The following is a 25901-nucleotide window of genomic DNA, read 5'->3' on the forward strand; positions in this document are numbered from 1 at the left end:
AAATGAAAGCGCAGAATGTAGTCTTATAATCCTGCAAGAATGTACATGTTCTGGATTTTTAGGGGAAAAAAAAATCCCCTAATTAATATGTGAATGGAGATCAAAACTACAATGTATGGTTTCCTTGTACAACCTCTTTATAGTGCCTCAAAAAGACCTTTTGATAAAATTTCCTCCAATACTACCATATAATATGAATCACATTTACAATTCAACAACGTTTACAAGCCATCAAACAAATGTACATTTCACAAGCTAAGGAATCTTGACAATTGGTGCAGTTAAAGAAGGGCGACGAGAATGAAAATAAGAAGAGCAGCTACAAAAGAGTACTTAAGCGCAGCAATTACGATAGCCAATGAGACAGCTAACAGCTGCCACACCACCTGGACACTCGCCCATGTAAGCAGACCTGTCAAGCCCACAGCCAATACATTGTCTGGATCTGGATCAAGCAGCAAATCAGTCCATCTCAGTTTGAATAATGGTGTCTGCTGATCGTCACTGGCCTCAGTACCATTTTCATTGTTGGGTTTTGGCTTTTTGCTTATCTCATTTTCATCTCCATTCTTCTGCTCTTTAGCACAAACCACAAGCTTCCTAAGGTTCTGAAATTGCTTTTGAGGGGTTACACGATATGGCCGGATTCGGTGTGTCATGCATCGTCTTGGAGTTGGGATTGCAAGTATTCTGATGTCTGAAAGAGATTTAACACCTAACATAGCATAGCCAAAACTGACAATGAAGAATTAGTCTGTAGTGAACATACTGAACAATACATTGGACAGGATTTGAGACAGACTAGAAAAACCAGCTGCTTCAGTTCAGCTATACGTATATTTTTATATATCCTCATTATTTTTATATGGAGTATTTGTTATGTGCAATTCTCACTCGGAAATTAATGAGCAATCAAAAATGTGACCTGACCATATATTAAAGTACATCTATGGCTTGCAAAGAAACATTAACTCTAAACAATCAAGTAGTTCTGCGTAATTCTTTATACACTCCAAAATTAATGAGAATTAACCAGTAAATGAATTACTTCATAAGATTTTTCCCAAGTAGTACGTTGACACATTACAGAATAGAGAATCTCCTCTTCTATAGATGCTTGATTTGACACTTTAAGCATATACAAGAACTGAAACTACTAACAGAACATTTTAACAGACCAACATAAAACTGGTTACAGAAGGAAAAATAATTTGTAGCACTTGTCTTTGCCCAACAAGTTCCACTGTGTTCCACAAATGAGCGTGACAGGTGCTACAAGACGGTATCTTCACAGCTAAACTAGTGGCATAGTCTATACATAAAAAATAGGTGGAATTTTCAGGTGGAAAGCTATGCAACATATAAATATACTCATTCTGGAATTCAAAATCTGCCAAAATCAGGACAAACATTATGGAATTCAAAGAGCTATGTTTAACCAACAATCAAAATCAAACAGATTATACACACCTAAAAAAAACCCCATTTATAATGTCATCAGAAGCCAATCTTATGTAAGAGGCAATGAATCCTGTTGAAATTAATCTATTCCCTTAAAGATAGAAAACAACTCTATCCTAATTCCATTAACCTAATTCAAATATACATTAGTATTCAACATTCTAGCTGGACTGGATAATATTACAACCGTGAATCGATTTCTTTCTTTTACATTGATCTAAAAGTTACAAGAATCCAACCTCATTGTTCAGCTTTCCACTTTGCAAGATTGCAATTTTCTTCAACTTTCCATTTCCTAATTCCTAGTGTCTACTACATAATCTTACAAATAAACAAGGCCCAATTATCCACATTTCTACCCTTCATAAACAAATTCAATCAAATTGAACTAATTTCATGATCTATAATCCACAACTTGTTCACGAATCACTCTCAAACCTCCATATTTCACAATTACAACAACTCAACTGCATCATTGACATCTCTAATATGCATCTATTTTAGGGTTTTGCTGCTCTACAATATAACAATCAAATACAGAATGTTTTCGAAATTTAAGAAAAAAATGCTAATTGATGCTCAAATTTTCTCAATAATGTTAATCTATTACATTCAAAATTAAGCACAAAAACATGATTCAATACTAAAATGAGGGGGAGGCAGAGATAGGGATAGATTACCAGAAGGATTTCGTCAGTCAGAAGAGAAGAGAGAGATTGCCGGAAAATCAATTTGCCGGCGTTGTTCTGAGCGTATGGTGACAAGTGAATATGAGGAAGGTCACTTCTGAATCGTTTTGTGTGGAACAATTGCCTCTGGTTCATTTGTGATGTGTGCCTGTTTGTCTATACACCTCAATGGGTTAACATCGTCGATTTTTGTTCGGGTCGGACATTGTGTCAATTCGGGTGAGTGGATTAGGTCGAGTCAAAAGTATAGTCGGGTTGGGTCTAGTTCGTCGCGCTATTTCATTGTGTCAATATATGTCGAATTTTTCAACAGTCACTTCTGATTAGGTTAGGTTTAGTTGGATCGGGTCATTTTTTGACGTTTCTAAATTCGAGTTAATTTTCATATTCTGTATCACTTTAAGTGTTTTCATAACTTTTGCTTGTTGTTTTAGGTTTCAGAATGAAAATTGTGTTTAACACTCTTGTTTATTAGCTCAAATCAATTTGGTCCCCAAACACTTGTAAATAAACACGCATTTGATCACCTTATCCACTAATCACTTATGGCATACTTTTGTGGAGGGGTGATTTTATGTGATTTAAGGTGACAATATTTGGGGATAATATCTTATTCATTAAAGCCCCGTTTGGTTTGATGTAAAACATTTTCAAAAAAAAAATAAATAAAATAAAAAATAAAAAATAGTGTTTATGGAAATCATATTTTCAAGGAAAATCACAGTTGCAAATTATTTTGCTTGGTTAGTAGCATACAAGAAAAGTTCAAGAAAAATAAAAAAAATATGAGTAATTAAGCTTGGAATGCAAGAAAATCTATTTCATTAAAATTATCAATTTATCATGCAGTTACTTATGCAGCAACTTGACCCTCAAGCAAAAAGGTTGTGGGAGGACATTCGACCTACATTCATCTTATTGATCTTGAAGTACTACGTATATAGGCTTACTCCAAGAATAGTAACACATGTATTTTATCTCTTTACAAAGAGTCGAGTAATGTTGCAGTTAAATATGTGGCTCTTCAACAACAATTGATATCAGTGTGACGAATATTCTTTATTTGATCTTTATGTAAAATTATAATTAGTTCACTCCTAAAGTCCTAGTGATCCTGCAGACTACATTTTCTTAGCTTATACTTTATATGTTACTGCTGGTAGTCACACGAAATACGAATTTCATGCTGCTAGATGAGTAATCCTGAGGTGTGTGTACTGTGGTGTAATCCTGAGGTGTGTGTACTTGTGTTTAAAAAAATCTGATTGATCTCTCCTGTGCCACTGACTTGCTGTCATAAACTCATAATTGCAGTATCTCTGATTTCTATTAATTTGATTGTATCTTGCTACTAAATTTGAGATAGTATAATTTGCAAGTAAAAAAGCCACTTCATCATAGGTATACAGATGAAATTGCACCAAAAATTGTGCTTTAGAAAAATAAGGCTCACTTTCATGAATTAATTCATCATATGGACATGTACAATGTACAAGGGTACGAGATATTGGAAGTTACAAAGCATGAGTGTTGCGGAGTTAAGTGAAGAACATACTCACATGCAGTAAGATATACTTCGTAGCAAGCATAAAACAATTGCTACGCAGAAGAGACTAATTAGAGAGAGACTTGAAGAACAGCCAGTTATCAGGACTTGAAGAACAGCCAGTTATCAGTTATTTTTACAATGCATCCATTTTGGGATGTATCATCAGATAAGTGGATGTAACCACCAGCAAACTCGATTTTGAAACTCCTTGGAACCAATAAGTCGATAACAATATTTTAGACGGCTTATATTGGCTCCATAACTGATCTACCTCGCTATCATCAATTCATCATCAAAACCATCACAAAGGGAGGAAACATAAAGCCGCTCCAAACCAATTGCCTTACTTATAATGTACTCTAGCAACATCACATCATTGGCATTACCCTTAACATTCAATAGTTTTATCTTCTTAAGCTGACTTAACAAACGCAAAGGTATTGGACCTCTGCCACCCCAGTCCTCTTCATTCATAGACATATCCATGTAAGATGGACTAGATTATGAACGACTAACCCATCATCGTCATCATAGTCATTGAGCGCATTGAACCAGCAAGACCGTTTAACAGGTTAAGAGACTCAACACTAGAAACCTCTTGAACAAGTCGTACATGGCAAAAGTTCCAAATGTCAAGATCTGCCATGATCCCCGTCAAAAAAAATTAAAAAAAAAAAAAAAAAAAAGAATCTGCTATGATCAAACTACTTGAATACTTGACAAATTTAAACCGCAAATGTCAATGTGTTGAATTGGTGAATCAATTATAAAGACAATTTTTGTGATTTTCCTTTGATAATCAAGGACTTCAAACCCTGAGCTGGTGCAAAAAAGCTTTAAAGGTGAACATAAGCAGGGTCTAATTCCAAAGACTAACATTGAGAAATGTAAATGCATAAAGAGCCGACTTAAACTGAGTGTTATTGAGAAATGTAGAACCTGTTATTGCACCTATGCAAAGAGAACAAACCACCTATATATTGCTACACAACTTAACGTGTCAGACCTGCTTCAGCCGCTAAGTTTTTCTACATCTCTAGTTCACTTTCCAACTCACAGATTGATGATACAGGGAAAACACCAGATAACTTGCAGCAAATGCACGCAAGAAATGGTAGCGAATGACAGGAAATAGAACATCATCCTCCAATAGAAATTAACAGCTAAATATATGCACAATGGATTCAGTAAAAATTTTATATAAGAGAAAAAATCTTTTTTATAAAGAGAGTCAACATTTAAGACCCCACTGGAGCAACTCCTTTTGCTTTGGCTGTTGCAGCAGCGGCAGCAGCAGCTGCAGCGGCTGCAGCTGCTGATGCGGCGGCACCTGGGGTTGATGGCGGAGACGGATTAGACTGCTCACTGTTCTTAGTGGCCACTATCTGCTGTTGCTGCTGTTGCTTCTGCTCTGAGTTGACTTCTGTAATCAACTCCTTTATTTGATTACCCGTGAGTGTCTCATTCTTTAGCAATGAATTAGCCAAGGCATGGAGCTCCTTGCTATGAGTTGTAAGAATGGTTTTGGCATTGTTGTATGCTTGCTCGAGTAAAAACCTAACTTCTTGCTCAATAAGGAGCCGAGTTTCAGTGCTCATACTACGGCCATTGTCATCATAATCATGAGTCACGAGCCCAACCTCTCTGCTCATCCCATACTTTGTTACCATTGACCGTGCAAGTTTTGTTGCTTGTTGGAGATCAGAGGACGCACCGGATGTTACCTCATTCTCCCCAAAGATGAGCTCCTCAGCAACTCGACCTCCCATGCAAACATCAAGGCGGGCAAGCATTTGTTTCCGGGAAACACTTGTTTGATCCTGCTCAGGAAGTTGAGTAACCATTCCAAGGGAGACACCTCGAGGGACGATTGTGGCCTTGTGAACCGGAAGGGCACCAGCAGTGTGCATAGCAACGAGGGCATGACCGCCCTCGTGATACGCTGTCATCCTCCGGTTTTCCTCGGAGATTACAGCGGACTTGCGCTCACTGCCCATTAAAATTCTGTCCTTGGCATACTCAAGATCAGGCATGCTCACTGCCTTGGCCCCATCCATTGCAGCCTTCAGAGCAGCTATGTTAACTAGGTTAGCAAGCTCAGCACCAGAGAAGCCTGGCGTTCCTCGAGCAATAATCATGAGGTCCACATCTTCTCCCTTCAGCACCTGTATATAGTAAGACATGTCGAACGACCCAAAGGTAGAAATAGCATTAGTGCATGTACACAGCAATCAACACTCAAATCTATAGTGTCTTGGTGACTGCTGACAAGATAACCAAAAGTTCAGAACTACATTGCTACTATTCTAAGAACAAAATAATAAATACAGGCAGCTTATACTTGGTATGCTCATCTAACAATCAAGAGTTTTTTACTATTATCACAATGACAACAGATAATCAGAGCAGAAGAAATCATTACACCCAATCAACACAGGGCTTTCGTCTATCAGAATTCCTAACTCAGACCTTAAAAAAACCCAACGTTAAAGCCAAAGAATAGGGAAGAATAAAATTGAAGTGATTGCTTTTCAGTGATTGATCAACAGAAAACAAGCTGACTTACTCCTAATTTCTTGGCTTCTATGAATACATAGGCATGAGATAGGAAAAGGATTGCTTGAATCAGGTTAAATTTGGGGCATACATGGGTTACGAGTAGTTAGGTCTGAATCAAGTCATATTCCGGTCTATTATTAATTAAATTATTATGATAAATCAAGCAATATAGTTCATTAATTTTCAGGTCACGTCTATAACCAGTTCAGCTCATGATTGGGTCATGCAGTTTGGGTACAGCCCGGGTTTGAGTTTGGTAAACATGTACAGGTTTTGACAGGTCTCCTAAGAACTACATTGCTACTATTCTAAGAACCAAATAATAAATACAGGCAGTTTATATTGTGATGTTGCCCTTAGATGTTACTCCCTCTATCCACAAAATAATAGTTGTGGATAGAGGGAGTAACATCTAAGGGCAACATCACAATATAAACCACTCACCCTCCCAAGATGTTACGAACTTCTGTATTTCTGATTTAATGATTGCTCTTCATTTAATACACCAATGCAAAAGACATGAACTATTTATTCCAGGAAAACAGGAAATTTGTCACCACTATTTCATACCTTAGTCATATGAGTTTCTAAAATCTGTCTGCGTCCTTCAACATCTGGATTGGGAACGGTAACATGTCGATCAAATCGCCCAGGTCTAACCAGTGCATGGTCCAATGATTCAGGAAAGTTGGTTGCAGCTATCACAATAATTCCCTCACTTTGTTTGAAGCCATCAAGTTCAACAAGCAACTGATTTAATGTCATTTTCATATATTGCTGATCCTTGGGGTTACGACTTCCCCCTATAGCATCAATCTCATCAATAAAAATGATACAAGGTGACCGTTTCTTAGCGGCTGCAAACAGATCTCTAACCCTCCTGGCTCCAACACCAACAAACATCTCCTCAAACTCACTGCCACTGCAAGAGAAGAAAGGTACTCCAGCTTCTCCAGCAATAGCTCTGGCTAGCATAGTTTTTCCAGTACCAGGAGGGCCAACAAGCAAAACACCCTTAGGGAGTTTACCTCCCAAACGAGTGAAACGCTGTAGATATAAAATATGTATCAATAAGACATAACTATCCACGAAAGTATCATAATAAATATATACCAACATAAATTTGCACATCATACAAGTGCCGCATGCTTGCTATCAGTACAGTACAGATAAGAAGCGGGAGAGGAGTCAAAACCTATAAAAACATTTTCATACTAGCAGGAGAGAGGAGTCGTAACAACAACCAAGAAACAACATTTAGATGTCACGATAACTAATCAATGTCATTTAGACCTAGCTACTAGTATCAGACTATCAAACAGAACCAGATAGTTACGTGTTATACTAAACTGTATTATACGAAGTATTATTTAAACAAATTATAATGTCAAGAGTCCAAACCATATGGAGTTTACATAAGGTAAAATGAAGAGTCTCTATAACACTGGTCCTAATTGTAAAGTGTATATACTCTTTACCTTCTTGATATGAGAGATTAAAAGAAATAAACACAGTTCATTAATGGGTCTCTCTGAAAAAACACTTGCTGATAAAAGGGTAAAGGAAATATAATAGAAGTCCAATTGTACTTTCATTAAAAGAACATAAAAGATTTTCACAGCAGACACAAAATAAAGGAAACTATATACATGATCTAACATACACTAACACTAACCTTAGGATCTCGAAGATAATGAACAATTTCTTCTAGCTCAGCTTTTGCTTCATCAACACCTTTCACATCACTGAATTTAGTGCTGGACTCCATACTAGGCTGCACCTCTTCATTCAGACCAAGTCCTGAAATACAAAAAGACGGATTTCATGAATTAGCTCTAAGACAAATTACTCCGTAAAAATTATAAGAAAGAAAGATCCTAGCCCTTTTTCCCCTGAACCAATGTACTCAGAGCACTTGTAGTTTCTGTACCTTTACTAATTCCTCTGTCTTCAATTAGTGCCCCAACTCCTGATATTAAGAGAAATGCTAAAGCAATGGTACGAAAAGTACGCCACAGCTGTTCCTTAAAATGCCCTCCTTCAGAAGACACCATATGTATTGGAGCACTAGAAGTTCCAAGTACTCCATCTTTTGTGGATTTTCCCACATTGCGGAACGCAGAAAGTCCACCCATGCTTTCTTCCTCAGAAAAGCTGTGGCCCGTGGCAGCTATTCCTGATGATTTTAGCAATTCAATTAAGAAAGAGAGAGGGCAATGAAATAAATAGAAAGAGAACATATAACTGAGATAGATAAAAACCAAATGACTTAAAAATATAGGACTTACTTACATTAGACACAAGATAATAATGGCTTGTGAGATTGCACAAGAAAAAACCAATATTTGTGTGTATGCGAGTGCATGCAGTACACATGTACCAAGAACCTCCGTTGCTTAGAGATTTGGGTGTCCATGTGCGTGCGTGCGTGCGTGCGTGTGTGTGTGTTTGTGGGGGGGGGGGGGGGGGGGGGAGGGAAATAGAATATGGCATGAAATACCTGCCTCTCTAACAGCAGACAACAGATGGCCAAAACAAATGTACATATTACAGAGTAATATCTAGGGCGCCAAAGAGAGATCAAGCCAACAAATAGAGAAAATGAGATTAGTACAGAGATGACTTTGAGGAGAAGCAAGGACAATGCAGAGATGGAATGCTCCACCTGCAAGCCAGCAGCAGGATCAGCTATTAGGTGGAGGTTATTGGCAATTTAAGAGGTCAATGAAATGAGCAAGTGAGCCATTGTCATAGTGTCTAGTTTAGTATGCAGGAATTCATTATTTACATAATTTTAAGGTGTTTTTCAAATATCTTCCAAGACTAAAAGCTGAAGATCAAAGTTTAGACAAATAGCTTAGTGAAATTAGAGATCAAAGCAGAGTAGAGACATCCTTTCAAAAGGAGAAAAAAAAAAGAGTAGAGACAGAATGGCACCACATAAAAGAACTAGATAGATACTTAAACAAGTAAATATTGAGATGAAAATTAAACAAACGAATGCATGAAACTCACAAACAACGATTCCAAGAGTGGCACATACAAATAGTCAAAGACCACAAAAACAAGTTAAAAAAGACCCTACAATTATTCACTTGTCAGGAGAAAAGTAAGCACACACATTAACCACAAAATGCCACTTATTATGCATAGATAAAATTTTAATTTCCCAAAGAACAGAGAATATTCCAGGGGACAACATGCAAGTCTTTTTCCAAAGAGAAGTCATAGTTTTCAGTTCATCAGCAGACACCATTGGCAAGAGACGCGTTGTATGAGATGTCAAAAGAGAAAGTAGTCACCATAGCTTGTTCTCAACTTATTAAGTAAAACACATATTCCAACACAAACCTCTCTGCAATGTTCTGAGCAACTCGCTTTCATTCAATCTATCAACCTTGACCAGTGCTTTAACATACTCGGCCACAGCTGTAGGACTAGAATGCAAAGCAGGTTGACTTTCAAAGGCTCTTATCACTGCTTCTGGATCGCCTCGACGATAAACATCCCTAAAATAATCACTTGCTCCCTCAGCATCTCGACCTCTTCGACCTAAGTTGCCAACATAGCTCGATTGATATCTCTTCTGAGATCCTGCAAGTGTACTTTCTGCAAAACAAATCATATAGTTAGTATTACTTAGTAATATATGTTTGGTCACCCAAACTAAAAATGAAATCTTGAATCTAGCCAAAAATACAAACAAACCAAGCAACAATTTCATCAAATAAAGAGTAATTGGGCAGGACACAAACCTGAATAAAGATTAAAGCAAATTTAACTGAGAAGCTCTTATTAAAAAAAAATTAGATGCTAGAGCTTAAGACATCCTCATAATAGAAACTATTATCACCAGAAAATAAAGTTGGATCTCACTCAGATTGTTTAAACATAATACCTCTGGAAGTGAAAAAAAGCAACACAAAATAAACCACATAGTCTAATATTTAAATCACAGGAATAGACTTGTATGAAATACTCCCTTTCATTCCTATCAAGCCAAATGGTCTACAAAATAGCTAGAAGTTCATATCCTTTTTCCCCACTATAAAAACCAACACATGTCAAGCAGTGGTAATATTGGGAAAATCCAATTATCGATTCTTTCTGTTTTAGTTTTTACAGCACTCATGTCTCAATAAATGAAGCCATAGGAGCAATGAATATACAAGTCTAAAAACTATCAACTCCTATTTCAATCCTTGACAAACTAACTGCATTCAAAACCAATTTTCTTCAATCATGGTGTCATACTGCGTCCAATTCTTAGTTAGCAGACACTACACATGCATAAAAAACTAACAATCAAACAATTATAAGATAATTGATTATCAACAATCCATAGATATCATCAAATCAACAATCATCTAGGTCAAAATCCTACAACTCTTTTATTAACACATCAAAGCAAAATCCAGTAACATGTCAAAAAAAAAAAAAGAAAGAAAAGAGTTTCACCTCCAACATTGTGCAGCTGCCGTAAAGTTGAATAAAGCCTAGTCGAAACAGTCCTCAATCGTACAAGCTCGTATTCCCGTGTTGCCGCCTGCCAAAAAACAATAAATGAGATCGTAAATTTTTAAGTGCATAACAAAAGAAGCAGAGATTCAATCAATACTATTCTCCCAAATACCTTCCAAGTTAAGGTGATCGACATATAGAGGAAGACAACCCACACACAAAAAAGGTACAATCTTCATCAAAATCTAAAGATTCAAACTCATTTCCGTAGCCATTTCATTTGACAGTTCTAATTTCAACTACTTCAAACCTTCATTACCATCATCAAATGGATAAGCTACGAACTAAGAACAACTAACTCCACTGAAAATCCAACTAACCGGCTAAAATATCTGCAAGAATCCATCATTTCAAAAACCCTAAGCTCAAAACCCCCAACTTTCAACTCTATCCACCCAATTAAACATAATTCAATCAAACCCACAAAAAAAAAGGGGACAAAATAATCAATACCCACAAATTAATTCAACAAACCCAAATCCTAAAATTCCCCAAATCAACTAAAAACAGCAAAATTAGGGTTCCAAGATCAACAAAACCAATAAATTACCAGACTTCAAAGAAAATCAATAAAAGGGTATCAATAAAATAGAAAGATTCAATCACAAACCTGCCTAAGAAGTTGCCTCCAAGCCATTAAACCCTTATTCCCTCTTCTAATTTATCTCTCTCTCCTAAAGAGAGCTAAAAGAAATGATCTTCCCCCTTTTTCAATAAAAAATTTCCCCCAATTTTTGCAAACCCTCAATTAAAATTGAATCTTGAATCTGTTACAATAAAAAAAAATTTAATAATTTGGGTGCCCAGTAATCGTGAAAAATAGGGGAAAGAGAGGAGAGAGAGAGAGAGCTTGATGTATGTAAAATGTAAACGTTTGGTTAAAATGAAGAAATTTGTGAGACAAGTACTTTGATTTTTGTGAATTTTTAATTTTTTGGAATGAACAGAGCAAGAGAGTAAAATATCTATCGGGTATGAATCAAATGGGTCGGTGATCCATATTCGCCCACGCTATAAGTGTAGTTTGAGAGTGATTAAAACTGTCCTAATCTCCAATTTGTACATTTGTTTGAGTACTTAACAAGTTACAAGTGAGTAACATTGTCACTTTGTTACTGCTCCTGTAATTTGATTCGCTTTTGTGATTTGGTCAAAATGACTTAACGCACAGTCATGTTAAGTTGTTATTTAATCGAGATTAGGTAACAAGTATACGGTTTTGTTTTGTTTTTCATACTAGTTTAGTCCCGTGCCTTGCAGGATTAAATAGCTATTATTTGTTTAAAATGGTTGTCAATATACTTTATTAAAAAAAAAGTGTCATAATCTCATTTATTAATTTTGAAAGAAGTATTATATTTTTTTTAGTCTTAGCTTGAAACTTAGAAGGAAATTAAATAAATAGAGGGAAGTTTGTCAAAAATAGTTTAGACGAGAAGTTTTTTTAAGAGAAGTTGACATGTGTCCCCTAATTATGTCAGCATGTTTTATTTTAGTAATAGTTAATAAATGATTAAACGAAATATATATTTTATTATATGTTTCATACAAAAATATATTAATGGTTTTGTGGAGATCAAGGATGAAAAAAAAAATGAGAAGAAAAATTAAAATAAAAGATATATATGGTCTTATAGGGTGAAGTTGAAAATCTTGAAATCCCCCTACTACCTATGAAATTAATATGTTAATTTTTTATCTTTATTTTTTTATTTATTTTTTTGAAGGGAAATTAATATGTTAATATGATGGCATATTATTCGATTATTTTTATCTTAAGGATTCATTGAATATAGACCATATCAGATTACATTAAGGGGGTGTTTGGTTCACATAATTAAGGTATAAGATATGGGTTTAGAATAGTTTAAACCCATACTTTATGTTAGTTTTATGGTTTTAAAAGTTTCAAATCCATACCTGTAGGGAATATTTCAAGCATTATGATCCCAAACTTGAACCCCACTGTGATCATACACTAAAGTACGGTGGCGTTCCAAAGGGAAAGACAAAGAGCAAAAAGAGTCGCCAACAAGTTTTAGGAACTTGTAAACCCAAAAGATAATCCAAAAGGACCATCAACTCCATAAGGTCTTGAACCAAACAGGGTCCGGGGATGAGGGTACGAATCCAATCTACAAAAGAAAGGACTTGCCCTATAAAATAGGCCTCTACTTTGTTCTGCTCGTATTCATGTGCGCTTTTCGAATAACATACAAACATTATATTAAACCTACCCTGTTTATCTATGTTGGTTGAATATTAATGCACAAATAAAACTATTATTGGCGATCACTTGACTTAAAATCACATTAGCCTAAATCAAATTAATAATTATCTTATTAAGCGTGATTTCAAGTACAAATTCCCTTTAACAACCATAAAAGGTGTGATCAAGCAATAACAATAAAATAAAACAAGCAACATAATAATAAACAATAACAATAATGATAATAATAGCATGATAAGGCATAATAAAGCTTAATAACAAGATCCTAGGCATGATACTAACAAGATCAATAACCAATCCTAGCATGTCACTAAACAATAAAGATCAAAGCTTTAAACCTAACATGGTACTAACATGATATTAGAAAGAGTAAAGGCATCCTAAACATGATACTAGAAAGCATAAAATAACATCCTAACATGATACTAGGAATCATAAAAATCATCCTAACATGATACTAGGAATCATAAACAATAATAAGCATGCAATCTACATTGTGAAAGAAATAGGAAGTAAGCTAATCTACTTACTTTGAAGCCTCGTACCTCTTTCTAATAACAAAATACACAAGTTAGTAACTTCAATGAAAATCAATAAAGAATAATTAAAGAATTAAATTGAAATCAAATTAAATAAAGTTTTGACTAGTTTTGGACCAAACCCTCAGAAAATATTAAACCTTGCACGTCTAGGGCGAAGGCAACTTCGAACTTGGCTAAGTGATTCAAGATCTCGTGAATGCGGAATATTGTTTGTAAAAGCTAGTTTAGAAAGAGAGAGAGAAAGAATAAGAATTAAGTAATTCTTAATGAGAGGGAATAGAGAGAATAGAGGATGAGAGTTGATGATTGTGAATGATTTTGAAAACAGGGATTCGGACCCTATTTATAAGGAAAATAGTCCGGAAAATCATAGAATTTGATAAGGAATAAAACTACACGCTGTCGCCAGGAGTCGACTCTGTCGCGACGCTACAATGTCTGTCGCGAGGCGACAGGGTCTGTCGCGTGGCGACAGACTTGTCGTTTGGCGACAACCTGTATTAGCGCGTTTTCTTCACGCGGAATCCGATCTTTAATCAACTTGATCTACGGAATCCGTACAGAAGATAAAATATGTATTTTTAAGATAATAAAACGATATTTTACTCCAAATAAAAGTCTATTTTAAAATAATTAATTATTAAATCTAATAATATTAGAATTAAAAAGAACTTTCTAGAAACTTCCAGAAAACTATAATTAATCCTAATAATTTTAGGAATAATAATTAACATGGGGCCCTCCTCTAGATCATTGGGCCGTATTTAAATAATTAACCAGGCCCAGTTTAGTATCTTGGCCATAACTTCCTCATTATTCATCGGAATTGGGCTTATAATATATCGTTGGAAAGGTCTTTTAAAGCTCCATCCAACTACACCATTATTGGACCCTTATCATGGACCAAAATAAACTGAATTGGACGTTTTCATAAAATAGAATTGGTTTTCGAAAACAGAAAGAAGGATTTTAATAAAAACTAACCGCAACACTTGACTTTTCCACACTTTCACCTCATTCGATTATGGTTCGACGCAAAAGGTATTCATCACTGGGTTTGGTTTTGGGGAGACACAAATGGGTGTCTACAATACCTCAAACCCCCAAGGTATAGGGTTTAGAAACCTTGGGGGTTGGATTTGGCTCATTCCCATACTTTTAGGTATCAAATAAAAGAAAAAAAATTGCATTTCATAATCATACCAAACATATGGTATTAAGAATAAAGTTTCAAACCCCATACCACTATGGTTTCTTTCCTGATTCCAACCACATACCAGTTTGCGAACCAAACGCCTCTTAAGTGAGCCGTCAAAAAAAAAAAAGGATTACATTAAGTGAACAACTAAACATAGTCATAATCTTCTCAACTCATTTTGAATTTTATATCCGTATTCAAAGCCTTCCTTTCATTATGTCACATTGTCATTATTTTAACTATCGTGCGATGCACGGATATAATAAAAATAATTTATAATATGTACCTTTTTAATTTATAATATGTACCTTTTTAATTTATATTATCGCTAAAAAATATGTAAAATCTTAGTATTAAAGTAAACCAAACTACAAATATTAAAAAGCAAATGCTAAAAAACGCCTCCGAAACGCTGGATAAGGTGAATATATTTCTAGTATTTAATGTCTTTACATAAATAGTGTTGCTAGTCCCCAAGTACTCCGTAATTTGCTTTGTAATTAATTAATTAATTAATACTCTTCACTGCCTAATAAATGTCAATTGCTATTTACAACATATTCATTCCCGCCGTTAGTATCCCGCCAAATGAATTAGTTATCTTTTTTATTTGCAAATCCTCCACTCACCACTCCACTACATATATAGTCCAATCAATAAAAAAAAAAAGAAAAAAAAAACCCCTAATACGATGATGATCATGATTTAACTACACATACGAGGTCTTAGTGCATTACATGATTACAATATTGCTTAAGTTCATTCAATTCATTCCTTTGGCAGATCGAGGTAATAAGCCAAATTCTTTTTCTTAGCTTTTTTCTTTTTCTATTTAATTGTGACTTGAATGGGATAATAATGAAATTTGGTTAATTATTATAATGTGCTTGACAATAATGAAAATTTTTATGAAATTGTATGTGTCAGGAAACGAAATCATGTTTGATTTGAATATTTCCCCAAACAATGAGGGCTTTGATGCAATTACGGGGGATGGATTTTCCTCAAATAAATCAATCTTTGAGCCTTTTGTGGGTCAGACATTCTTAAGTGAGGAAGAAGCATGGATTTTCTATCAAAACTATGCCCGCTTTCGTGGTTTTAGCATTCGCAAAGATCGTACACAAAAATAAAGATGGTAAAACTATAAGGCGTGATTTCTTTAGTCATCGTGGTCGAAAACAACCACTAAAAGAGATTGATTCTAACAAAGAGCAAAGATACAGAAATTCCGATAAATGTAATTGTAATGCCCATTTGCTTATCAAATTAAGGAGATGCAATGAAATATTTCCCGAAGAGTGACATGTAACTATTTACATTGCGGAGCATAATCATGTTTTGTTGTCTAAAGAACAAGCTCGGTTCCTTCCCGCTAATCGGATCACTAGTCCAGAAGACGAAAAAAAGATTCTTTTATTGAAAGAAGCCGGTCTAGCAGTTAGACAAACTATTCGTGTTCTTGAACTTGAGAAAAATTAAGAGCATGGGGAGCTTCCTTTTCTTGAAAAAGATATTCGAAACCTTTTTACTAAGGTGAGAAAAGCAGTTTCTGGTGATGATTTTAGTAATCTATTAGATTACTTCAATTCTTGCCAAGAAAATAATTCCAAGTTCCATTACGTTTTGAAAGTTGATCATGAAAGAAAGTTGGAACACATACTTTGGTGTCCGGCAGAGTCTGTTGAATGGTATGATAAATATGGAGATGTTATTGTCTTTGATACGACATATAAGGTTAATGTATATAACTGTCATGTGCGATATTCGTCGGAATCAATAATCATGGAAAGACAGTATTATTTGGATGTGCATTGCTCCGAAACGAGACTACAAATACTTTCAAATGGCTAATGAAGGTATATTATTAATCCCTTGATCTTTCTTTTGCATCACTTATAATATTTTTCTAATTATGCATGTATACTTGTGTAACTCACCCATAGTATGAGTATAATAACATAATCCCATAAGTTTTTCCCTTCTTGAATTGCATTATCTTTATTGCTCTTTATTTTACTTGTAAACATGCTTATGTTACTATTGTTGATTTTTCTAACAGTCTTTTTTAGACATAATGAAGAAACCACCAAAAACCACTATAACTGATCAAGACCTATGGATGACACAAGCAATTGCCGAAGAATTTCCACACACTAAACATTGCTTTTGTATATGGCATATTACTTCCAAATTTAGTGGTTGGTTCATATCCATTCTCCGCCAAAAATACCAAGAATGGTGTGTTGATTTCTACAAGCTTTATAAGTCAGAGACAATGGATTTAGTTTCAAAATCAATGGCCAATTACTATAAGCAAATATGATTTGCAAGACAACAAACGCATTAAGGGTTTATATGAAATCAAAGAATTTTGGGCACCGGCATACCTTCGAGGTTACTATTTTGGAGGCATGAAGACCACGGGAAGATCTGAATATATAAACGGTTTTATAAAGAGATTTGTATCATCTACTTCAACATTGAAAGACCTTGCTAAACAGGTTAGTGAAAGAGTATATATACATTCATTTTTTTTCATTAGAACTCCTCTCGTTATATGTTTTTGTGGTACTTATATTACTATTTGATTTGATTGATGTCGCTATCCGAGAGATCAAACAAAAACAATCACATGACAATATGTTAGCAACCACTAAGTTAGATGCTCTAAAAGTGAAGTCCCCTCTGGAAAAACAAGTATGTCAAGTGTTTACTCCATTTGCCTTTGAGAAGTTCAGGGAAGAATATTCTAGAGCAAGTCAATATTCAATCATTTATGTGGATGGTCATGAGTTCATTGTTAGGTATTATGAACGGGAAAATATTTGAAGTCGTAAAGTATTTTGGAATGGAAAAATTGCAATGTGCTCTTGCAAACAATTTGAATTCTCAAGGATAATTTGTCGCCACATATTGCGAGTGTTCCTTCAAACTGATCGTCATGAAGTTCCATTAGCCTACTTGCCTACTCGGTGGCGTCTCGTCTTTGTTATTACTCCAACTGAAATTTTATTGGAGGAAAGTGTACAACATAATGTGTTAGATAATGGTAACATTCATTTACCTCCAATTTCAAAAACCAAAGGTCGTCCAAAGAGTAATAAAAGGGACAAGGGTGGAAAAGAATTGACAAAGCAAGTAAGACATTGTTCAAAGTGCAAGAGACCTGGACATTATGCAAATAATTGCCACACAGACAAAGAAAATGATATCGGCTCCGATGGTGCACCAAGGAAGAAGAATAAAGTTGATGCAATTCATGAAGATTTGAATCCCATTTTTTGTGTTAAGTATTAGATAAATCCTATGCACATGCTAAGTGGATTTTTGATTTTGATCTATGTAAAAGAGAGCTATGAAGTACTCCATATTTCTTAAGGAGTATTTTGTATGTTTTTGGTTCCTTAGACTTTGATAAATTTGGATAAATATTGGAAGAAGCAAAATTGACTTCGGTAAAGATGAAATTATGCAATTCAATTGAAACGTCAATTGGAATATAAAGTGGAAAAAAGGTAAATGCTAGAATGGTGATTTATGGAAAAGGAAGCCAATTAAATGCCCTGTTATTTTGGAAATTCTAAAGATTCCTTTCATTTAATTAAATTAAATATCTAATATAGGAAATCTATGTTAAATATTAATCTTAACTAGCGCTCTGGGGGTGTTCGTTAGCGGGCTCGATATTAAAATAATATAAACAAAAGAAAATTCATGCCTACGATAAAATGAGCAAGCCCAAGTTTATAATCTATATAAACAAATTATATTTACCAAATGGCATTTTCGTAAATAAGTTGCATTATTAAAAATTGAGTTTTTTGATTTAAAAATATATATTTTTACTGTTTGTGGGCCACTATGACAAGTTGGATAGATTTTTAAAGTTAACACGGTTAACTCTCCGTTTGCTACTATTCATCATCTTCTTCCTCCCACCTTCTTCTTTTTCATGTTCATTTTCTTCCTCTTGTTCATATTTTTTCTTTCCACCCACCTTAATCTTCTCCCATCAATCTCTGCCCACTTTCACCTTCTCTTTAAAGTTCGTTCGACTCCATGTCTAACGATGCGGCTTCGCCGACGAAATTAAATGAAAATCCTAATAACAAAAGGTGAAATTAATGCATGGTTAACCCCAAAAGGGTAGTTGAGCTTTCCTTCCTCCATTAAATCCGACTTCGCACCACCATTTATAGCAGCTTCGCCACTGAAATTAAACGAAAACCCAAATAACTAAGTGAGAATAACAGGCATGGTTAATCCTAAAGGGTAGATAAGCTTTCTCCCTCCATAAATTTCGACTTGTTCGACGTTATATAGTGAAAAGATGTACTTTCCACCATTAAAATTAAATGTTGGAGGAGGAGAGAAAAAACAAAAAAGGTTGAAGGAGGAGAGAGAAAATCAAAAAATACCAAAAGGTTGTAAGAGGAGAGAGAAAACAATAGTTAACCAAAGTTAAATATAATTTACATATACACCCCTTGATAAGCAATTCTTGTTTATCAAGGTTATAAACTTGTATTTTCTCCAATAAAATTTAGTGGACTTTGTAATTAAACGAAGTAATCACATATATAAAGAATTAACATTTGCTTTCCTTAAGATTAGCTATATGTACCTTAAGATAATATATTGTACGTATAAAATTACTTTGCACAATATTTAGCTTTTCTAGAGAAATGAGGGATAACTAAAGTGGTTAGACATCCCTCTTGATTCCAGGGGATCCTAGAATCGATTTTCATCTCCGTCCTTGTAGCTCTCTAAACAACAACAACAACACAAAAAAAAAATAAAAATAAAAAAGCTTTTCCAAAAAAAAATAAGAAAAATATATAAATTGGAAGAGGAAAAAAAAAGAGTTTAGGTGGGAAAAAATTAAAGGAGAAGTTGACAAGTGTACAATTTAGGGAAAAGAATTATGTCAGCGGTTTTTATTTTTGAATTAACTATAGATTATAGATTCTCGATAGTGCACTTTTTGGATTGGACAAAAATAAACACACAAATAATATAGAGAGTGAGGGTTAACTCAAGTGGTTAGAGTTCTCCTCCCGGTTTCAGGTGATCTTGGGATCGAATTTCATTATTCATCCTTATGGCTCTCTTAACACACAATTTTTTTTATTTTTTTTGAAAGAAGCACACAAATTAATACATCTTCATTCTTGTTATAATATATTTTTAATTTTTTTAAAAATTAATATTTGTCGTGTTTTTTTTATTGCACCAAACGAATTGTAATGTCCCCCTACTTTTTAATCTTAACTAGTCTTAAACCCGTGCGATGCACGGTAATAATTGTTTTTGTATTTGTATTTTTGCCTGTATTTCAATTTCGTATAAGAATAGTAGAAGTTTTTTAATAAGTAGGGTTAAATTCAAAAACCCCTAGGTTGCGAAATGAAACCAAACCAAAATTCTAAAACACTCATTGGCTGCGAAATGAAACTAAACCAAAATTCTAAAACACCCATTGGCTGCGAAATGAAACAAATTAAAACCATATGCGATTATACTTATATGGAAAATGTTTGTTTCATATGGTTATCGAATTTAATTGAACATCTATTTTCATAGAGATACTTGCAACACTTTAAATCCATACACTTTAAATCCATTAGAATGTCAAACACTTCTATAGATATGTAATCTGAATTCATACAAAAACTTATTAAAAACTAATCAAAACTCTCATAACCATAAATTGATACGTCCTATATGAAGCATCAAATTACAAGTTACTGATTAACTATAGTTTTTAAATTGGCTTGATTAATGAAGGTATTTGACATCAAAAAAAAAAAAAAAAAAGCAATATAAACTCAAAAAAATCCAACAGTAGATAAATTGTAACAAATTAATAATAATAATAATAATAATAATAATAATAATAATAAAAATAACCAATGATAATTGATTATATTTCAAAATGCAATATAAATTAATTGATAAGTGAACCAAAACTTTAAAAAATATGGAACTTTCAACAGCGGTATGTAAAATACTTGAATGAAAGAATCCATTTTAGCATAAAATATAATTTGTTGAACAAAATAATTCCATCCGAAAGTATGATTAATACTACATACAGAATTATCCATTAAAAAAGTATGAATATACTAAGTGATGACCATTAATTAAATCTTCAATGCAACAATAACATTTGTCAATCATATATTTTAAAGACCCAAATTAAACCATCAAATTTGTCTGATTCAACCATATAATTGGTACCTAAATTGCAATTTGAGAAAACATGTAACAACGACAACAAAGAAATTAACCTTTATCTTGACAAATAAGTTGAATAGGAACTTTGTCGCAAGTGATTTATGAAACTAAGAAGTCGTTTTAGCCACTTTGCATGGAATAATAATTTAAAATGTGTCACGTGGTTTGATCAAAATTATAGAACTATTGAAGAGAAAGAGAAAGAAGAGGGGACGAAGCAAGAGGGAAAGACAGAGATTTCCAAATTGGAAAATGAGGTTTTTTGTTTAGAATGGAAATTGGAAATCGATACTATGCACTATAAAAAAGAAACTCTCTAAAAAAAAAATAAAAAAAAAAAAAGAAACTGAAAAAGGTAGTTATGTCTTTTTAAAAAAAAGATTTTAATTTTTTTTAGGAAATAAAATTTATAGGGAAAAAGTCACGTGGCACTCTAAATCTCTTGTAAATGTTCCTGTTTTAAAATAGTATATAGATATAGATTTAATTTAATTTTTATATTACATTTGTAACCCACATTATTTTACTCAAATTTCGTACTTTGTATATTTTTACATATATCCAACTCTTTAAAAGTCTTTAATACCTACTATCGCCTTTCCAAATTAGATGACATGTTTCTTTTATCATGTTTGTCAATACAAAAAATGTAACGAAAATATCCTAATTATACTATTGTTAAAAAAAAAAAATTAAAATTTACACAATGAAACAAATTTAACAAAATTTCACATGTTTTTTATAATTATAAATCATAGTCAAAACAAAGTTTATATATATATAGTGTAAAAAGAAAAATGTGTTATCTAATTTAAAACAGAGCAAATACAATTTTATTCTTGAAACATTGAGACCCTTTACACATTCCACGTTTTTCATGTCTAATTCTTGCATTTCAATGAATGATTTGATTGGGCTTTGATTAAAAAGTGAAATGCAAGTTATGCAACCAATCAAATGAAACAGAAGAACGATTTGTTACAATATTTAATCTACAAAGCTAGTCAAACAGGTTGGTCCAAAACTCTAAGTGGGTTGGGTGTGGTAAATAGGGCCGGCCTGTTTGTATAGGCCATTCATTTATGTGGTTTTTGGGTTTAGGCTGCCTTCTAAATTTAGACAACATCAACTAATGTGTTATGTGTGTGGCCTGCTCACTAGCCACAAATAACGCAAAATATTCATCTCCTCGGCCTCCTATTTTAAAATTTTCCTCCTACCCATTTTTTTTTTACTTTCTCCGTTCACCAATGATTGCTTCACTTCTTATATCACGGTTTTCATGGATATTATTTCTAATTGAATAACTTTAAAAAGTATAAATAGTTAATATTTTGATAATATATACATTGAGATTAACCTAATACTAACAAGATGTCATATACTTGATTATTTTTGTTCTTTTATATTAATGAGAAAGGTTAAAAATTTTAAAGTTTAATTTTCAAAAGTGAATTGGTGAAATTATAAGTCAACGAAAATAAATACCAGTATTACAATTTTCATATATCAGTGAGAAACGTGAGAACATGCAATGAAAACTTCTGATTAGACTATAAAAAGTAAAATGTTAAGAAAATTACAAGTGTAGTTTGATAAATCTTGGTATCTATGCTCCTATTTTGCATCTCTTTTTATCGTTATTTGCCTATTTGCCCTTAGAACTTCCACATTATAAGTCGACAAAGGTGAAAGGTCACATGTTCTAATTTTGTCCATAATAACTCTATTTGGTTGGATCATCCATTCACCCCCTCTCGTTTACTGCCCTGGCCTCCAATCCAAAGCTTGACCAAAGTTGACCTATGAGAAATTTGATTTAATAGGGTTGTCTTTCTTTTTTGTCGTCAAAATTAATTAATTAAAAAATAGATTAATTAAAAATCACTTGATATTTGACAAAAGTTTATGATTTATGGAAAAATATATGTAATTCAAAATTATTATTTTTTTTAATAGAATTTTGCAATATTTACGTGTCATATTTTCAACAAATATATATAAATAAGTTTCATCGTGTAAATTACTATCTGATTTATCTTAGGGTCTGTTCTGATTGACTGAACTGAAGATTACAATCTGATTTATCCTAGGGCCTGTTCTGATTGACTGACTGAGTTGAACTGAACTTATTGGAGCTGAACTGAACTGAACTGAACTTATTGGAGCTGAACTGAACTGAATATTTTATGAGAGAAGGAAATAAAGATAAGAACCGAACTGAACTGAACTGAAAATAAGTTGAAGAGAACAGACCCAATGTGTAAATTCTAAATATCGATTTTCTAATTATTTATACTTATTAATTTTTAGGTAAACTGATGTTAAAAGTTTGAATTGACAAACGTGAAAGTTAATATGAAATATGAGACAATTTTTTTAAATATGATTTTTATTTTTTTTTATTTTTTATTTTTTATTTTTTATTTTTTAAGGCTAAGAAAACATGAACTAAGTGCATATTGACTTTACAAAAGGGAAGTTAGGTACCTCAAAACACAATCAATAAAATTATCATAATTCTATGGTTGTGTGGATGCAAAACAATGTACATATCTCTAATAATCCGATTTTGCTAGCTATTCGTCTAATCATCTAATGGCTATTAAGGATAAGGACTTTTTTAAGCCACTCATAGAATATTGAGCGCACTATTAAGATATTAATAAGCAACTTTACTTCAAATCATAAAATTATTTTAAACATCTAATCTAACATAATCTAACATAATTAATATACTTATAACTTAACAAAATACTTTTGGCAGTGCGTGCTGCTAAGAAAACAACTGAAAGAGGAGCCAAACACCTAACATGAGTACATTCTAATTACTAAATAGACTTAAGTTCTAATTCATAAATTTTCTAAACTACGAAAATCTACGCTCAGTTTTCTTTCTTTTTTTTTTTTTTTTTTTTTTTTTTTTGAAAGGGGATCTACGCTTAACTTTATTTGACAGCATAGACGTCTTATGTGAGAGATTAAATTTAAGTCTAAAATTATAACTCCAACATATATCACCCTACTCTTAAAAATGAATTAATTATTTACATAATTTCAATTTGTTCAATTTTGCTTGATACGATTTAATTCAAAATTTTGAATATTAAAAAAAAATAAAAATAATAATGAGCCCAATACAACCTAAATTACAATTCAAATAGCTCCTAACCAAACACTTCAAAGAGAATTTTGAAATAGTTAAACAACTCTTTTTGCTCCAAAAAGTTCCTAACCGAATACCCCCTTAATCTGAATAACTTTCATCCTTACCATTGCTGTTATTCACATGATAGGACAAACTAAAGAAAAGGAGGTTTTATAAGATTTTGCAAATTTTATAATTATAGAGAAATTTAGAAAATGTGTTATCCAGTGAGTATGATTGTGCAAGTTAAGTTCTTAACTTATGAGAAGAGAAAAAAGGGCATGCAACAACATGTTACTCTTGCATTTATTGCTAAAAACGATTCTTCAAAAACAGTATGATATGTGTTTCTGAATGTCTTTTTTGATGTAGGCCATAACTCTCATGTTATTTTCTTTACTTTATTAATTATTTTTATCATATGACAATATCATGATTGTTTTGTAAATTTGTCATGGACTTAACTCTTAACCCTAATTCTTACTTTGAAGATTCTTCAGCTTTTTTCTTACCTATTATTATAATACAATAGAAAATTGGACCTTGTTCTCGCTGATTATACAATAAAATTGTATACATTAATTACAATGAGCTTATTATTGCATACTTGTATAAATTAGGACAAAACCAGAAATCATTCGGGGGACTAAAGATTTTATTTAGCTTTTTAGGGGGGAAGGTCGTGAGAGATGAAGTAAAAATTTTAACCTATATGTATACAATTAATTGTTTGAATTACGAAAGTTGTATTAAATCTTTAAACCTACTAGTCGTTGGAGCACGCGCGTTGCGCGTGCTCCCTCGACGGCAAGATAAGTATGATTCGTGAAATTGTTCCTTTTTTGAGGTCTTCGTGATTTTGTTTAGGTTAAGTAATTATAGAGGCGTTTTAATTTATAAGTTGTTAGAAGGGGTAGTGATAAAGCTTGTAAGATAAGTAAAATTCGTAGTTGTGTTCGGTTATTGTAATATTCGTGGTTGTAACAAGGAATTTGTTAGAATTTAATGATTTTTAAAAAAGTATACTATTGCTTTAGATATTATTTCAGAACATAATATGGTTTATTGAGTACCTAAATAATATCGAAGAGCTTTATTTTAAAATAATTGTGATAATAAGGATTAGTAATAAGGAAATGCAATATTAGAGGTTAAAGTTATGTAAAATGGATTAAATGTAAAATATATAAAAGAATTGTATACATGTTTGTTAGACTATTTAAAGTAGAAAATTTTCGAGTGGTTCTTCTATTGAAAATTATAATTGTTAGAGTTTGTAACTGATACAGTACATTTAAAGGGCTGTTTAGTGAACTCTGTTTCTTGCAAAAAAACTTGTTCTTGATACCCCTCATGTATAGCTTTTCTTTGAGTACCAGAGGACCTTTCAATTGGTGGATAATCTAGGACCTCCTCCGTTTCTTATTACTTGCAACAAATGAATATTTTATATCTCACAAATAATACTCATTTGTTGCGAGTAATAAGAAACAGAGGTAGTAAATAAATAAATATAAATACATAAAATATAAAAAATTAGATGCTATGACTGGGGTGTGCAAAAGTGTGTGTTTTTATACTTCTCTTTTTTTGGGTGGGGGGGGGGGGATGGGTCAGAAATCTAAAAGCTACTTTCTTCTTGTTATCTCTGTACACCATGCTCTTTAATGGAAGAAACAAAATAGCATAAAAGCATAGTTGCCTAAGCTCGTCCTGAAATGATTAAAACAGGACAACAATAAAATATGCAAAACCCGAGAT

General features: G+C 33.1%; 1 protein-coding gene, 1 long non-coding RNA gene and 1 pseudogene across 3 annotated transcripts; 1 reads left to right on the forward strand and 2 right to left on the reverse strand.

Annotated features, from left to right (window-relative positions):
- Positions 1 to 182: 182 nt before the first annotated feature.
- LOC145593051 (uncharacterized) lies at positions 183 to 2441 on the reverse strand. The gene is made up of 2 exons (XR_014102532.1): positions 2142 to 2441; positions 183 to 735 (listed from the first exon to the last, which is right to left on the reverse strand). It is a non-coding gene; the product is annotated as an uncharacterized LOC145593051 (long non-coding RNA).
- A 2214-nt stretch (positions 2442 to 4655) lies between these two features.
- LOC145591453 (ATP-dependent zinc metalloprotease FTSH 4, mitochondrial-like) lies at positions 4656 to 11747 on the reverse strand. 2 transcript variants are annotated; one of them, XM_081647908.1, is made up of 7 exons: positions 11390 to 11747; positions 10717 to 10804; positions 9610 to 9867; positions 8189 to 8434; positions 7934 to 8058; positions 6829 to 7305; positions 4656 to 5864 (listed from the first exon to the last, which is right to left on the reverse strand). In XM_081647908.1, the coding sequence occupies exons 1-7, from the start codon at positions 11414 to 11416 to the stop codon at positions 4938 to 4940; spliced, it is 2148 nt and encodes a 715-aa protein (XP_081504034.1). In that variant the 5' UTR covers positions 11417 to 11747; the 3' UTR covers positions 4656 to 4937. The 2 variants fall into 2 exon arrangements, with proteins under 2 accessions (XP_081504034.1, XP_081504035.1); XM_081647909.1 differs by lacking the exon at positions 11390 to 11747 and adding an exon at positions 10892 to 11277.
- Positions 11748 to 15687: 3940 nt separating this feature from the next.
- On the forward strand, positions 15688 to 18049 carry LOC145591781 (protein FAR1-RELATED SEQUENCE 11-like; annotated as a pseudogene).
- The last annotated feature ends 7852 nt before the right edge of the window (positions 18050 to 25901 follow it).

This window comes from Chenopodium album, chromosome 18 (genome assembly GCF_948465745.1).
Source record: "Chenopodium album chromosome 18, dcCheAlbu1.1, whole genome shotgun sequence".
Lineage (NCBI taxonomy): Eukaryota > Viridiplantae > Streptophyta > Magnoliopsida > Caryophyllales > Amaranthaceae > Chenopodium > Chenopodium album.

What these genes read in the sequence shown, in the direction of transcription:
- LOC145591453 (XM_081647908.1), bottom strand. Translation starts at nt 11,416, where the DNA reads ATGGCTTGGAGGCAACTTCTTAGGCAG. An exon ending in GGAGGCAACTTCTTAGGCAG is followed by an intron (nt 10,805 to 11,389) that starts GTTTGTGATTGA and finishes GTTTTTTGGCAG; the next exon opens with GCGGCAACACGGGAATACGA. An exon ending in GCTCAGAACATTGCAGAGAG is followed by an intron (nt 8,435 to 9,609) that starts GTTTGTGTTGGA and finishes TAAAATCATCAG; the next exon opens with GAATAGCTGCCACGGGCCAC.